Consider the following 16,286-nt stretch of genomic DNA (forward strand, 5'->3'; position numbering starts at 1 on the left):
AAGGGAACTCTTCCACTTCATTCAAACATGTGTCAACACCGACGTATGCTAATCAATCACAGACACTCGCTATTCGATGTTCAACTCAAGAAGGTCGAAATTATCTCACCGAGTACGAGAAAAAAAAAACAGTACATTCCTCAATTTAAGGGTAGGATTCCCATCAATTATGAGTGAACTGTGAGAAGTGGCACCATCGCGATTTTCTAGAAGTATTTCGACGGAAAACGCGCATTTATAAGTTCTGATGTGACACTCAGGATTCTAGCCAATCAGTTTCTACGGTTTGAGAGTGGTTATTGCAATAGGTTCGACAAGCAGTTAATCGTGTCCCTCTTGTGTAGAGCTTAGTCATACGACTTCATAAAAGCCCGTTCCCGTGTCCCCAGAAGTAGGTACTCCGGTGCGCTTATCTTTGACATCTGTAATCCCTCAACACGGTCACTTTAATTATGATGGATTACTGGTCGAACCTGCGTCAATAAAAATCAAAGACCCAATACGGGTTTAGCTTCAATCGCGAATTGGCACCTGAACTTAGTAGGACATAAATTCTTGGATCGATCGGAACAAGCTGCTCCCTAGTGGACGATAATGATTGATTATGATCGGTAGTAATGTAAACGCAAATGTATTGCTAGTTTTGCTTGGACTGGCGCTAGTCAGGTGTGGGGCTGATACATGGCATTACCCCAAACCGGGCCCGGACGGAACCGTTGGACAGCCGGAACACTGGGGAGGTAACTGCGATACAGGTCGTCGTCAGTCTCCAATAGATGTGAACTACAAGGCAGCCGTTAAGGGTGTCTACCCGAAGTTCGTGTTCGTCAACTACGACCAACCGATGCTAAATGCTTCGTTAGTCAACAATGGTCATACAAGTGAGTTTCACGGTGGGTGAATTGTGAAAAAAAGAACCAGTTCAAAACGTTGCTCGTTTCAGTTCAAGTGAACGTCAATGATGTGTCAGCTTCCGTGTACGGAGGCGGTCTCCGCAGCAAGTACATCCTGGAGCAGTTCCACTTCCACTGGAGTTCGGAACACACGGTGGTCGATCAACGCTACGCACTGGAAGTACACATGGTGCATCGCAATTCCAAATACAGCACATTAGCTGAAGCATCCGCCGAGAAGGCAGGAATCGCCGTGCTAGCCGTGTTGTTTCACGTAGATGAGCAGCCAAACGAAGCGATCAAAACCATCCTGGACGTCACCGCTTCGGTTAAGGATAAGGTCGACGATTATGTGCGCCTGACTGGAAACATCCTCCTGGACAACTTCCTACCAAAGGACCGAACCGAATATTTCCGCTACGAAGGATCGCTTACCACTCCGTTATGCGCCGAAGCGGTCGTGTGGACGGTTTTTCCCGAATCCCTTCCAGTCTCGCTGGCCCAGCTGGAGGAGTTTAAAACCATACGGGATGGGGAAAACGAGGCACTTGTTGTCAACTACCGACCGGTGCAACCGTTGAATGCCCGCGTCCTGATTTGGGTTGCCGATACGGAGCGCACCGTCGACAGCGGTACGGTTCGGGTAAGCTCCATTCATGCACTCACAGCTATCAGCAGCCTGCTGCTGTCAATTGTGATAGGTTATTTTAGGTTGTAGATCGGGACGCTAGGGTTCCTTAAAATAGAGACTGATAAACTGATTGGTTAAGATAAAGATATTCGAAACAGCGTGTTATTTACTTTCATCCGATACCATAGGTTCGCCACGCTTCTCCTGCTGCCGCCATCACAACCGACATGTGAACGTTGGCCGACGGGGCAATTAAGTCATAAACGGCACCAAAGTGTATCGATAGGGGCCTCACATCGTCGTTGACCGTTTGAGGTGGGTTGTAAAGTGGTAGTGATTGCATGCACGCAGTTATGATGACTGTCAGTTTAAGGTAAATTCCACAAGATTTTGAAGACGATGCACAGTTTGTGACGCACTGTCTGCAGTCGATTACCGAATGAGGGAAGTACCTACCTAGTCTACCCATCTTCTGTTTTGAAATTGTGACAGACTCTTATCTTTGGATTATATACGACGAAAGTTTCCAATAACCGGCGCTGATTATAGCAAGTCAGGTAGCTATCAGCTAAATCCTTAATCCTATTATTAGAGCAAAACCTTCTCTTTATGATTGATATGGCAATTGAAAACAATTAAAACGAGTGGCCACTTAATCTCGCACCGATACATGTGATGGATGAATTTTCAGTTTTGGTGCGTTGCAGAAAGTTTCTTCGAGCCAGCTGATAATTCATCCATAATAACAATAGGATCTTGCATTGAATGTTGACGAAGACAACATATCTAAAAGGTTGGCAACTCTACCATTTTCTCATACGACCGGTATAAGACAGGCGCAATTGGGTCATCTGCCGCTCAAAGTAAAATGCTCGCTTTCATCTTTGCTCGAGCTCAGCGCTACTGTATCTGCCGCTTGGATTCTGGCATGTTCTTGATATGTTGTCTTCAATGTTGGCTAAGTTTGGAAATGCAAAGTGCACGTCTCTACTGTTGTGGATTCCTTTGTTAGAAGAAAGATAAGCATAGTGCAGAAAACGTGTTGCTGGAGGGTAAACATCGAGCCTCCTAATCAGAGCTACTGTAGGTCGTTTACATGGTTTTGTCTACAGTTTACAACCTTAGTGCCACTGACCATTGTTGTGGAGCACGTAAAAGAATTATATACCAACAGATAGCAGTGTATAGCGAGGTGTACAGAACGAGTTCATTAATCCAACATTCTCATAAAAAAACCCCATGGCATATGAGCAACAAAAGTTAAATTTAAAATATCATTGAAGAACATTGGGGGGTTGGGTTCTGAACTCATATACCTCTCAGCTAGCCAGCGTTCGCTGATCGTCTTTCCACTAAGACTACAGGCTCTGTCAGTATTTGTATTATAGTCACTCACTCTAGTCTTCAATGCTGGATCACCCGGAGGTTTTTCCGGTTTCGGTAGCAATAGCAATTTCTGTATCTTTCATCTGTGACCTTCATCTAGACCTTTCTGCATCACCTCCCTGAAAAGGTCCGCGAACGCCTGGATCGCTATTTTCAAAGCCACGTTGGAAATTCCATTCGAACCGGGTGCTTTCTTCACCTTCAATCCTTTCGCCACTGCTACGATTTCCTCATTCTTCTTCTTCCTCGCATTTCAAGCTTATCGCTTATTGCGTGCTCTCAACTTAGTGTTCTATAGATGCACTTCTACAGTTATTAATTGAGAGCTTTCGATGACTCTACCATTGTTGCATTAGTATAATTGTGTGGCAAGCAGTGCTGATAAAAATCATTTCTTCTACACTCAACTTCCTCAACATAGCTGAAAATGAAGACAACCTTAACAGATAGACCAACTACTTGCATGAATCTGAATTTTGACATAACCAAAGAGCCTAAATTCTCTTGATCAAGGCAACCTGTGGCTGGATGTTCATTATCGCCTTTGTTGTTGTCAATATTAATATTCATAGTCATCTTGATGGGGATGATTTTGAGGATCAAATGCAAAATGATTATTTTCATTTTACACCAACATAGCGCTGAAGGACGCGTCGTGTAAGTTTTTACACACAAGCCGATGACCAATTATTGCCTCATGCTGAATTGATGGTAAAATCCCGGTTTTAGGTTTTGGAGTCAACAATATTCAAAATATTCATTTTGCCCAATATGAATTTGATTATTTTGCTTTTGAGGATCATTTCTGATTTTGACAATTTTGGGTTGGATAATCAAGCAGTGGAGAATATCAACAAACGCGTATTCGTTGATGTATAATGAACTCATTTGTTCATTTCGCTCGTACCAACTGAGCTAAGGGAGGCCCCCAACGATTTCCTTATTGGAGACGGGAACAGTCGTTCAATATCAGGGTTGCTTCAACTCAGATGTTTTTGGGAATTATGAAATCATGAAATAGTATAATCATAGAGGTAACTCTAAGACCAGAAGGTCCCGAAGAAACGAGCTCAACTTTTTGGCTCAGCTCTGGTACTATCTTCGGTCCCAAGCTAATCGATTCACCCCTCGAAACATAGGAAAATCCACTAACCCCTCGTTTTATCTGTCAAACTTTCATAGCGAATCAAAACAAACATTGTGTAGTAGTAGAATTTCGACTAGAATGGGGTAAGTTAATCGTTTGCTTGGGACCAATAGGCTAGTCAAGTAGTGAGCCAATTTAAAATCGATAGTTTCGTATTGATTGTTGGTATAATGCCCATTAGTACTTGTAAGTTACAAGAAGAGGTCATGAAGTATATGTTTGACGCATAAAATCTGTCAATATTGCTTCCAGTGCGTCACAATCAGCGATTTTACGACTCGTAAGCGCTCACTAAGAGTGAACGCTCACGAATCATAAGATCGCCGATTGTGACGCCCTGGAAGCGAAATTGACAGATTTTATGTGTCTTACACATACTTTACACCCTCTTCCTGTTACTTAAAAGTACAACATACCATTATAACATCTACTGATTGCACAATTCCAAAAAACATCTTTTTATAGCTAGTGAGTGGAAGCAACCCTGCTCAATATTAACCTTTGACTTGTTTGGGCACATTTCAAAGGGTGTCGTTGAGCCAACGATTGGCCACGGAGAGCTCCGATAAAATAAACCTTATCGAAAGCCTTCGTATTCTAATTTCACTCGCTTGTTCTCGTTCTTCACATTGTCACGGGTGCCCATTGACCTATGGATGTACCCCTCGCACACTCTCTACGAGGGGTAGTCTTCAGACAGCACAGTGGCCACCAATTGATGAAAATCTGGGTATAACTAGTTTGGAGTGAATTGTTTACATGTGCAAAATTTCATAACAATCGGTTCAGTGGTTATTGAGATGTCATCGAAACAAGAAAAAAATCGAGAATTTTGCGCGCCGTCATGGAAAATCCGACTGTGACCATGAGATGGATCGGAAGACAACTGGGAATCACCCATACAACCATAGACCAGAAGGTCCCGAAGAAACAAGCTCAACTTTTTGGCTCAGCTCTGGTACTATCTTCGGTCCCAAGCTAATCGATTCACCCCTCGAAAGATAGGAAAATTCACTAACCCCTCATTTTATCTGTCATAGCGAATCAAAATATATAAAATTTCATAGCGAATCAAAACAAACATAGTGTAGTACCAACAATCAATACGAAACTAACGATTTTAAATTGGCTCACCTTGCCTATTGGTCCCAAGCAAACGATTAACGTACCCCATTCTAGTCGAAATTCTAGTACTACGCAATGTTTGTTTTGATTCGCTATGAAAGTTTGATAGATAAAATGAGGGGTTATTGGTTTTTCCTATGTTTCGAGGGGTGAATCGATTAGCTTGGGACCGAAGAGAGTACCAGAGCTGAGCCAAAAAGTTGAGCACGTTATTTCGGGACCTTCTAGTCTTAGAGTTACCTCTATGGTAGTACTGGAATTTATACTATGATGGGGTACGTTAGTCGATTTGCTTGGGACCAATAGGCTAGTCAAGTAGTGAGCCAATTTAAAATCGTTAGTTTCGTCTTGATTGTTGATACAACTGTGTCTCGGGTGGTAAAATCGTTTAAAGAGTCCCAGATGACCGAGCGGCGGGCTGGAAGTGGAAGAAAATTGAGGACAACTGATCCTATGAAGGCCCGGAAGGTATTGGATTATTTCAAGCGTAATCCGAACCTTTCGATTCGCGACGCGACTCTGAAGGCAAAGTGTTCCGCCTGGTTCGTTCAGCAAACCATGAAACGAGCTGGGCTTCGTGTATTCAAGGTCCGGAAGGCACCGAACCGGCGTGATCAACAAAACACGGCGACCAAATCCCGCGCAAGGAAGCTGTATCGAGAGTGGTTAACGAAACCGATGTGTGTGGTTATGGATGACGAAACCTACATCAAGTCAGACGCAAATCAAATACCGGGGCTGGAGTTCTACGTTCCCAAATCACGGTTTGATGTTCCGGAAGACATAAGGAAGAAGAAAGTGGACAAATTCGCCAAAACATACTTGCCCTGGCAGGTCATATGCCAATGCGGTAAACTGAGTAAACCGTACATCACAATGGGTACCATCAACAGCGAAATTTACCGCACCGAGTGCCTCCAGAAGCGTATGTTGCCCTTCCTGCAGTCCCACGGAGGCGAGACATTATTTTGGCCGGACCTGGCATCATGCCATTACGCGCGATCGACATTGGATTGGTACAGAGACAATAACGTTGTTTTTGTACCAAAAACCGCCAACCCCCCAAATTCACCAGAGATTCGTTCGGTGGAAAGATTTTGGGCCATAATAATAAGGCCCAAGCTCGAAAATCGTCCAAGGTGTTTAAGAACGAGCTGGAGTTGAAGAAAGAATGGATGAAAGTGACCAAAAAGGTTTGCTCCACCATTGCACAAAATGTAATGAGGGGTGTTAAGGGAAAGGTGCGGGCTTTCAGTGATGGAAAGGAAATTGAATAAAGTAATTATGCCGAAACATAATCCATATGTATTAGTTCATTCCCTGAAAGTTTCAAGAAAATCCGACTTAAAATAAATTTTTGGCGAACACTTTTGTCTGGTGCATTTTTTTTCGAGTACAGGCCTTATGTATACAGATTTTTATCATAATTTTGATACAAATATCTGTATATATGTACATATTACAGAATTCAAGCTGAACATTGCATTAGGTCGTAAGTAGCATTGATCGATTCTCTTCGTCGACTTTCTCTTTCGTTTATAACTTGAACCAGCGAATCCAAACACATAAAGCAACCAACGATACAGACAAAACGGTTACTACGACTACCATGACAAACTCGCTCTATAACATAGCTCGATCAGAGTGGTAAAAGGATAATGATATATTGCTTGCCTGCTTTGTTGCAATATACACGGATGAGGACATAGCTTGATATGAATCGAGAAAAGACGTAACAAAAAAAATCCCATGAACACACGTGTATCATCTTCGGCTCTACTTCGTGAAGCAGTTTGCCAACAATTTTCTCGTTTCCTTCTACCGCCCCGAGTGAGTTTTGTCGCTTGTCATGAAAAAGAACGAAGAAGATTATATCATTATTGCTTTGCACTTCTGACATAGCGTTATTATTCGGTTCGTTGATCGCTTGTCATTTTGTCATTTGGAGATATTTTTGAATCCTTGACTTGCACACAACCATTTCTTGATCTATTTGATGTATGAGATGCTACATAAAAGCTTCTTTTATCGATCTGTGAACTGAAAATAAAAAGGAAATGTCTTTACATGGCCGTGAGGATGCAAAGAGAGAGTCGACGAAGAGAATCTTTCAATGTTACTTAGGACCTAATGCAATGTTCAGCTTGTTTTTTTTTCAATATACAGATTTTTTCAAATAAGCGGAATATATTTATGGGAAGAACCCGGCAGACACGCACAAACGGATGGAATCGGAATTCGGATTGAAATCAACACGGTACGGACATAACTTGTTCTAATACGTTTGTTTATTCTGATTGTACTTTTGCGAATGCCACAAAAAGTTGAACGAGGGAAAGGTAATAGCAAAATACACTGTAAAGTGAAACAAGGAACTTTTTACTCTAATATATGCAATCAAGCAGTGTTGCTAGTTTCTCAACACTCCTCCCCAACACTGGCTTCCTAATCCTCAAGACCACTCAATCGTCGAAGCTGTTCAACTCGAAGACGTGCAACCGGCTTGGTAAGCAGATCATCTAAAGGGTGATACGGTAAAAATTTGGTCAATATCAACTTGACGTATTTCTTTCAATTTTGCATTTAAAAAACCTGAACACCCCTCATTTTGAAGGTGTGTATGTGTAGAATGTTGCTCCTATTTTGATTTTGGAATTCACTCTTCAGTTGTCAAAATGCCGTCCAAGCAAGAAGAGCAGCGTATCAAAATTTTGCTCGCGCATCGCGAAAATCCGAGCTACTCGCACGCAAAGTTGGCAAAATCGCTAAAAGTTGCCAAATCAACCGTTACAAATGTAATTAAAGTGTTTGGGGAACGTTTGTCGACAGCCAGGTAGTCTGGATCGGGGGGAAATCGAAAACCGGAAGCCGCTGAGACGACAAAGAGAGTTGCCGGTAGTTTTAAGCGAAACCCTAACCTCTCTCTCCGAGATGCCGCAAATAAGCTGGGTGTATCGTCTACAACCGTGCATCGAGCCAAAAAACGAGCCGGACTATCGACTTACAAGAAGGTAGTGACTCCAAATCGCGATGATAAACAAAATACGACGGCCAAAGCGCGATCCCGGAGGCTGTACACGACGATGCTGACGAAGTTTGACTGCGTGGTAATGGACGACGAAACCTACGTCAAAGCCGACTACAAGCAGCTTCCGGGACAGGAGTTTTATACGGCAAAAGGAAGGGGAAAGGTAGCAGATGTTTTCAAGCACATGAAACTGTCAAAGTTCGCAAAGAAATATCTGGTTTGGCAAGCCATCTGTACCTGTGGCTTGAAAAGCAGCATTTTCATAGCTTCCGGGACTGTCAACCAAGAAATTTACGTGAAAGAGTGTTTGAATAAACGTCTGCTGCCTTTCCTGAAGAAACACGGTTGTACCAACAATCAATACGAAACTAACGATTTTTAATTGGCTCATCACTTTAGTAGCCTATTGGTCCCAAGCAAACGATTAACGTACCCTATTCTAGTTGAAATTCTATTACTACACTATGTTTGTTTTGATTCGCTATGAAAGTTTGACAGATAACATCAGGGGTGTGTGGATTCATGCAGAACATGCAGGGGTGAGTGAAATAGCTTGGGACTGCTTGGGACCGTTGTTCTGGTACTGAGTGAGCCAAAAATAATAATGATTTTCTTCGGGACCCAGTGGTCTTAGAGTTACCTCTATGGTTGTACCGTACTGTTTTGGCCGGATTTGGCATCTTGCCATTACGGTAAAAAGGCCATGGAGTGGTACGCCGCCAACAACGTGCAGGTGGTTCCCAAGGACAAGAACCCTCCCAATACGCCAGAGCTCCGCCCAATTGAGAAATACTGGACTATTGTCAAGCGGAACCTAAAGAAGACCAAAAAAAACTGCTAAGGGCGAGCAGCAGTTCAAGGCAAACTGGCTTTCTGCGGCGAAGAAGGTGGACAAGGTGGCTGTACAAAATCTGATGGCAGGGGTCAAGCGTAAGGCCCGGCAATTCGGATTTGGAAAAGCGGAAGCCTAACTGAATATTTTTCCTGAATTTTATACTAATTGAACTTGAAAAAGAAATTTAATTTGATTTTTTAAATAAACGATTTCACCGATTTACAGGCGTTTTCCCTTGACCAAATTTTGACCGTATCACCCTTTATCATTACTTCTGACGGGCAATACACGTACTCGATGACTCCAGTCCGATACAAAGCTTTCACGAAATTGTACTTCGTATCAATATGTTTCGTCCTGATTCTATACTTCTCGGATTGCAGCATCTTCAAGCAAGATTAGTTGTCCTCATTTAGCTGCACTGTTTGAACGTTTTCACCCAGATCATCTAGAAGTCGCTGAAGCCAGATTGCCTCTTGAGAAGCCTCACATAAGGCGACGAACTCGGCCTCCGCAGTTGATAAGGAGGTACACGTTTGTTTGCGGCACACCCAGGATACGAAATCGCCACACAACTTGAACTGTTGGATTTGCGATCCAACCGGCATTCAGCCCAATCGGCATCAGCATGACCTACCAATCCAGATTTATCATCACGGCCGCTTATCCGAAGCTTCAGATTGATTGAACCCTTCAAGTATCGCACAATTCTGCGTAATTCATTCCAGTTACGCTGCGTAGGATTCGTAAGTTTACGACTCAGAATCGAAACAGGAGCTGCAATATCGGGTCGACTATTAACAGCAACGAATGACAGCTTTCCCACTAGCTTTCGATACTCCGAATTATCCGGAAGAGGTTTATCTTCGGTGTCCGGCTTGAAATATCCAACGTCGATGGGAATCGCAGAAGACTTGGCATCCTGTAAACCGGCTGACTTCACGATATCCGCAATGTACTTGCGCTGCGAGATGTGAAAATCGCCAGCACTATCACGTTCCACTTCGATGCCGACATAATTCCGCACTTCTCCTACACTAAAGGCCCACGCACATTAGATCCGGATCGGATGCGTTGCAGCAAAGTGGCAGCTAAATCTATTGTCTAAGTGTCAAATTTACGTCAACGCAACGCAAACGGATCTAATGTGTGTGGCCCTTAACGATTTCAAAGTTACGAGCCAATGTCCGACTGACCGACGTGATGATTCCTTCTTCCTCGATGTTCTCATCACATTCCATAAAAGGGTAGCGTAAAAGAGAAACAGATATTTAAGAAAACAAATCTTCAACTAGATCGACGAGATGTCAGATTGACAAGCAACAAAACCGTGAAAAGAGGAGGAACTTCAGCTGATATACCCTTAATTGTTGCTTTCGTCCATACAGTAGCTGACCGAAGCTCCTCCCATTTGGTGGTGTCGTTAGCATCTAGTTCGATGTGCAGTGCCGTATTATTTATTTAATTGCATCACAGGCTTTCCTTGTAGTAACTTTGCATCTCTCAGGTGAATCACATTTCATCGTCATTATTATCTTCAAAAAAAATGAAGACGACAACTATTACTCGCCGTTCGAGAGGAAGCCGTGCTCCTATCAATTCTAGTTCCTGCATTTCCAGTCATCAAATTGCCGCTCTTATGGAGTCTTTTGTGGACAACCGTTCGAGCCTGTCTGCCATTTCTGGTTCCTGCAATTGCAAGCAACAAATTGCTGCTCTAATAAAGGCTCCTCCTCAAGGTCGCCGTTGAGAAACGCCGTCTTTATGTCAAACTGCCTGACAACCATTCCTCGCTTTGCCGCAATATACATGAGAGTTCTGAATATGGTCTGCCGAACAACGGGTGCAAATACTTCGTCGTACTCACTCCCATACTGCTGGTTGTAGCCCTATGCTACGAGTCTAGCTTTGAACCTAACGACCTTATCATCAGCAGTGCGTTTTAGTTTGAAAATCCATTTACACCCCAACACTCGCTTTCCATCGACCAATTCTCAAGCATCAGTGCTATTGATCGATTCGAGTTCATCCAGCATAGCTTTCCTCCATTTGTTGCTATCCGGACCCGACAGCACCTGTTTCACTGTTTTGGGCTCCTCCTGAACCACGTCTTCCGTCGAGCAAGCATACCGAGCCGGTAATTTTCCCTTCGCTGTCCTGGTTGACCTTCTCAACATTTCTTTGTGGTCAACAGGCGGCGTATCCTCCCAGACGTCTTATTCTTGATCATCTGCGGGTAAATCCTCGGGTAAATCGCATGGCTCAACCACAGCCGGATTCTCGGCCACTGCCTTATTCGATAGAGGTACCACCGACAAACCGACATGAATGATCATACTAAGTATCATTAAATTTCTGATCAAAGCACAAAACTGACATCTGCCGCCGTGTTCGCGAAAAATGTGTATCCTAGCCACGAACACACATACTAAATGTATGAGTTGGTTCGTGTCTCATCTATTCCGGGCAAATTATTTTTATCTAGATAACAAATTTATATGGTTTTGACAGATGGGATCGCTGCACATTTGAATCCGCCGTTATGGATTCTCGATCAAGAGTTAAGTTTAAGTTTCATGTCGGTTTGTCGGTGGAGGTACCACTACTTCGCTACACGGAGATTGACCGACTGCTTTCAACACAGGCTCGAAACTGTTCAATAATTTCACGTTCCGACTAATCGTGATCCTCCCAGTTGCAACGTCGATCAGGCATGGCTTCGACTCCTCGCTATAGCCCATAAACTTCAGCTTTCTCGTCTTTTCGTCAAGCTTGCCCTGCTTTTCACTCGGTATATACCTAACAATACACATCGACACCGAATGGGCGAACATGGTCCAGATTAGGCTTTACTCTGTGCCAACGTTCATACGGTGTTACTGGAACCGTATGAGAAGGGGGACGATTTTGAAGATAAATTGCAGTTGCTATAGCTTCACCCCAGAACCGGTCATCGAGCCCTGCCTGAATCATCATACATCGGACCATTTCCACAAGATACCGGTTTTTGCGCTGTTACGTTTAGTTTCGGTTAAAGTTAATATGTAGATGTAAATAAGCAAAATTAACGGTAAAAAACAAAAACGTAAACGAAAAGTTTCCGTGTCAACGGTGAAACCGTATGCTGCATGGGTGCACTGCTTGACAGCTGACTTCATACAGCGGATTATATTGCAGCCGGTTAGGTGCTGAATGCAACCGAACCCGTCGGCTTCCGCTGAAAACAAAGGAGAAGAGTGCGTAGATAGGCAAATCGTCTTTGTGCTCTGAAAAGTTCTCTTGTGTTCGATCGGAAAAAAAATAGTCATCTGAAAATTGTTGTTTGGCCCGGGTAGAAAATAACAGCTGCCGGTGCGGGAAAAGCGACTCACGTATGGTTATTGATCCAGGAGGAAAAAATAAGCTACCAGTGCAAGAGAAGGCAGCCATTGCTGTTGCATACAACGGATCTGTTCGGCCCTCAATTGGTGTTGGCGAGACGGCTGTGTCCGATTGAGATTCTACGAACGGGTGTAGCGAAAACGCACAGATCACTGGCTGCTCATTGACGTTCGTGAGGCATCCAAGCCACAGAGGTCCATTTTGGAGGAATCAACACCGCAAAAAAGTAACACGCTGTAGAAGCTTTTGCAAACCATAAAGCAAGCATTTTTCTCAACCAGACCGAGGTTTGGTGGGAAAACGGAGCGAAAAGATCCACTATCGACTAGAGCGATCCCCTTGGAAAGAAACCCAGAGCAAATTCGCGTGGTATAGCAAGGTTAGGCTAAATCAACCTCTTCTGCAGGCTGACCTACGTTGCACGCATGACAAACGAACTGGCTTGTTTACACAAGGCGAACCGGTCTACATCCGAACAAGAAAGGCCTTCAAGAGAAGTAGGTCACGTGCTGGTTTGTGAGATGAGTCCAAACCTAACCGCAATTGGCCACAGGACCTTTCTCTTGATTTCATTTTTTCCTCTAGCATTCCGGAGTTCGGTTTGCGACCGCAGCAATAGAAAACGGAGAGTGAGCGTTCACGCACACGAACGAGAACATCGGTGGCCGATCGAGACTCGGGCAGCTACGTGCTGACTAAGACGACAGTGTTGGCAACCGGTGTGGACACGAGTGTCCGCGTGCACGGTCGAAGTGAAGCAACACTCGTTCACTATCCGGGCGGAGAAGCGCTGGCTTGCGTGACAGCGGACGAAGACAGCAGCAGAAGCAGGAAGCGAGGTGAGCCCCAGCGATTACGTTCGCTCGCTATCTAGACGGAAATCAAACGGTGTCGCACCAACACGGAAGTTGGTAGTGTCGTACGAGGGAAGCGGTACACGGTGCGTCCACGGCCGGAACGATGAAGTACATTCACCCAAGCAGTACCGGCGATGCAGCTGCACCCATCAGCAGCAGCCAAAGGTAAAAGAAGGGCCCATCGTGAGTAGTGAAACTTTTATGTGACATAGTAGTAGAGTAGAAAAGAAAATGGCAGGGAGTTCTTGAAGAATCGCACAGTTGAGAAAGGAAAGTAGGAAGGATGTTCAGGAAGATGGTAGCCATAATGCACAGTTGTTAAGATGATTGTCATGCCTTATTTTTGATTTGTTGGTGCACATTGCTTTAAGTGTTTGTGATTAGTCCGCCCTATGGTAGTTTTGCTCTACCGCTACCGGGGAACTTGTAACAGCGCTCCGCCATCACCATAAATTTGACGTAGGATTACGTGCTCGGTATCAATATTCGACGACTGTTTTAGTGAAACCACTTCCCCATCATGGAAACGTCTCGTTTTCTGATGACAAAATTACGCTTTTCCAGCTTAAACCGCACGGAATTTTTGGTTTATTAAACAGTTAGTAAAAAAGCGAAAATTTATTTGAAAACTTTCTTGCTTAAATTTTCCAATCGCGAGATATTCACGATCAATAATATAAATTCGAGATTTTTTTTTGCTTTTTTTTATAGCAGTCATGTGGTATTTAGTCATTCCGAGAATTTGGAGTAATTCTGAGCTATTAGGGTGTTCAACACGGATGAGGCTGGCGAGCTGTATGTTGTTTGGAACGAGGGTGATTCGCTTGGCATAGATGACTCACAGCGACTCACGAAGAACTACTGAATCCATTCAGCAGCGGTGCGGCTTCTTCCTCCTTCTTCGGTGAATGGTCGCTTATGTGGACTGCAGCTAGCTGCTTGCGGACAGCCTTCGTTGTGTACTGGAGAACAATGTTCAACGCCATGCGCCGAAAGCACTGCTGCTGCTGATGGCGACCGTTCAGTGAGACCGGATGGAATTCGATTTTGAAATCTGTGTTAGGAAAAGCGCTTTTTGCAGGCAGTCGGTGATAATTTTGATCACCATTGCAACAGTTGGACATTTGTGTAATTTTCAATAGTGACCTATTGAAAATTAATTAAGTGTTCATTTTAGCAGATTTGTAGAAAAATTTCCAATCGATTGGCTTGTTTAGAATTAAAATCCCTGCGCAATGGACAGAGTTGACCTGACTCAAACCTGACCACTTTTCGTAATGCGGTCGATTTATGTTATTTTTAAATTGCACCCCCAATATTTTGCCGAAAGACGTAATCCTACGTCAAAATATACGTTTTTGGACAGACAGTTCTACAATTCGATTTGCAAGATTCAACTTTTGAATGTAAAAACCGAGCTGCTTTTGAATGACAGTTGGCTGACTCTTTGTTTTGAATGCTAAAGACTTTCGACTACCAATAGGTATTTTTTTTAATTTTATTAACTTTTATATGGTGTATGTGTCATCCTTTGTTTTCATGCAAATGAGGCCCTACAATTACACACTTGTATAGTAGTTCAATATAAAAAGTGCTACAACATGGTTTAATCCAACAGAAAAAAAAACCGAAAACGGCATAAGTGTGGGCACTTAGTGCCAAAAGATAGCCAATAGGTACATCATATCGACTTTCGACTTTGAACCTGAACTATATCAAAATCAAATAGGAGGTATTTCACACGCCAATCACAATCAAAATGTAATCTTTTCTCCTAGGAAAATGCTGCACGGGAGCCCCGATAATGTTATACTGAGCGAACGGTAGCAAAAGAACAAGTGCTTCAACACGGAAAGATACCACACTAGATAAAATCATCAGCAGCGAAAGCTGCTGAACAACAACATAAGATAAGAAAGCGTATTCACCATTGGATATGGGACTCGGATACGCGTGATCGCTACCATAGAAACATACTCGCTTGCCGTGGCGCCAGCTTTCCGTTAGATCAATAATGATTTTCTTGACCAGTGAAAAAGCATCAACTGTGCAACTGAAATGGGCGGTAAAGGTAAGAAAAAGCCCGGAAAGCCTGGAGAGAAAGGATCCGGAGATAAACCGGCAGCCGGAGGAGGAGGAGGAAGCGGTGGTGGCGGCGGAAGTGGAGGAGGATCAGGAGGCGGAGGCGGCAGTGCCAGTGCCGGCGGTGGCGAAGATGACGAAGTTGACGAGGAAGAATCGGAAGCCAAACCGAAGAAAGGCAAGGGCAAAAAGGGGAAAGGCAAAGGGAAAGGTTCGTCCAAGTTTCAGGGCGATCTGTTCAGCGAGGCAGCCATGGAGAATGCCTACTACGTGTGTCATAATATTCAGGTGGGGAATTCGATGTTCTCAGGTTGACATTATTTTCAAACTTTGATGAGTTCCGATTGCAGGATGTGCTGAAGTCGCGTGGCTTTGCCTGGCCAGAGGGACAGAAAAAGAAAAAGAAGGGCAAAAAATAAACGCCACCACGCGTGTCCATGGAAACGGATTTTTTTTAACGAAGACCAATACGATTTGGCGGCGACATCGTCGGGTAGATAGCCTATGGGTAGGCGAATGCAACAATCGAACGAAAAGCAAGAATGGTGAGAATCGTGATAGTATGAGTATGTCAAGCTTTATGGTACCGCATGTGTATGCGCTAATCAATTTGTGTATAGAAGCGAATGTAATGCGGGAATGGTAATAAAACAACCTAATCAGCATGTGTTTTGTTTTGACTGCATTTGGTGACTGTTTGCGCGGCGTAAGCAGATGACACTTCTTGCAGGTGATATGCGTCTAGTTGATCTAGAAAAATTCCAAGTACTTTCCATAGGGTCTCCACATAATCAGATTTTCAAATATTTAGCATCAAAAATGTGGTTGAAATTCAACGGTCACTGAGAGCTGCTCAGCGTGATTTTCCCGAATGTAAGTCGAATGCCCGTCCGTTAGTGCGTGAGCGACGGCAACCGTGAA

The 16,286-nt window shown here is 43.7% G+C and overlaps 2 protein-coding genes across 2 annotated transcripts; both read left to right on the forward strand.

Moving 5' to 3' along the window:
- The first annotated feature begins 359 nt into the window (after positions 1–359).
- LOC135706266 (putative carbonic anhydrase 3) lies at positions 360–1,669 on the forward strand. The gene is made up of 2 exons (XM_065227833.1): positions 360–881; positions 944–1,669. The coding sequence occupies exons 1-2, from the start codon at positions 605–607 to the stop codon at positions 1,609–1,611; spliced, it is 945 nt and encodes a 314-aa protein (XP_065083905.1). The 5' UTR covers positions 360–604; the 3' UTR covers positions 1,612–1,669.
- Positions 1,670–15,341: 13,672 nt separating this feature from the next.
- Positions 15,342–15,811, forward strand: LOC135706252 (small lysine-rich protein 1-like). Its single transcript, XM_065227824.1, has 3 exons — positions 15,342–15,432; positions 15,469–15,653; positions 15,716–15,811. The coding sequence occupies exons 1-3, from the start codon at positions 15,342–15,344 to the stop codon at positions 15,782–15,784; spliced, it is 345 nt and encodes a 114-aa protein (XP_065083896.1). The 3' UTR covers positions 15,785–15,811.
- The last annotated feature ends 475 nt before the right edge of the window (positions 15,812–16,286 follow it).

This window comes from Ochlerotatus camptorhynchus, unplaced genomic scaffold, assembly GCF_037179485.1.
Source record: "Ochlerotatus camptorhynchus isolate MF236.1 unplaced genomic scaffold, CSIRO-AGI_Acam_v1.1 ptg000276l, whole genome shotgun sequence".
NCBI classification, from domain to species: Eukaryota; Metazoa; Arthropoda; class Insecta; order Diptera; family Culicidae; genus Ochlerotatus; species Ochlerotatus camptorhynchus.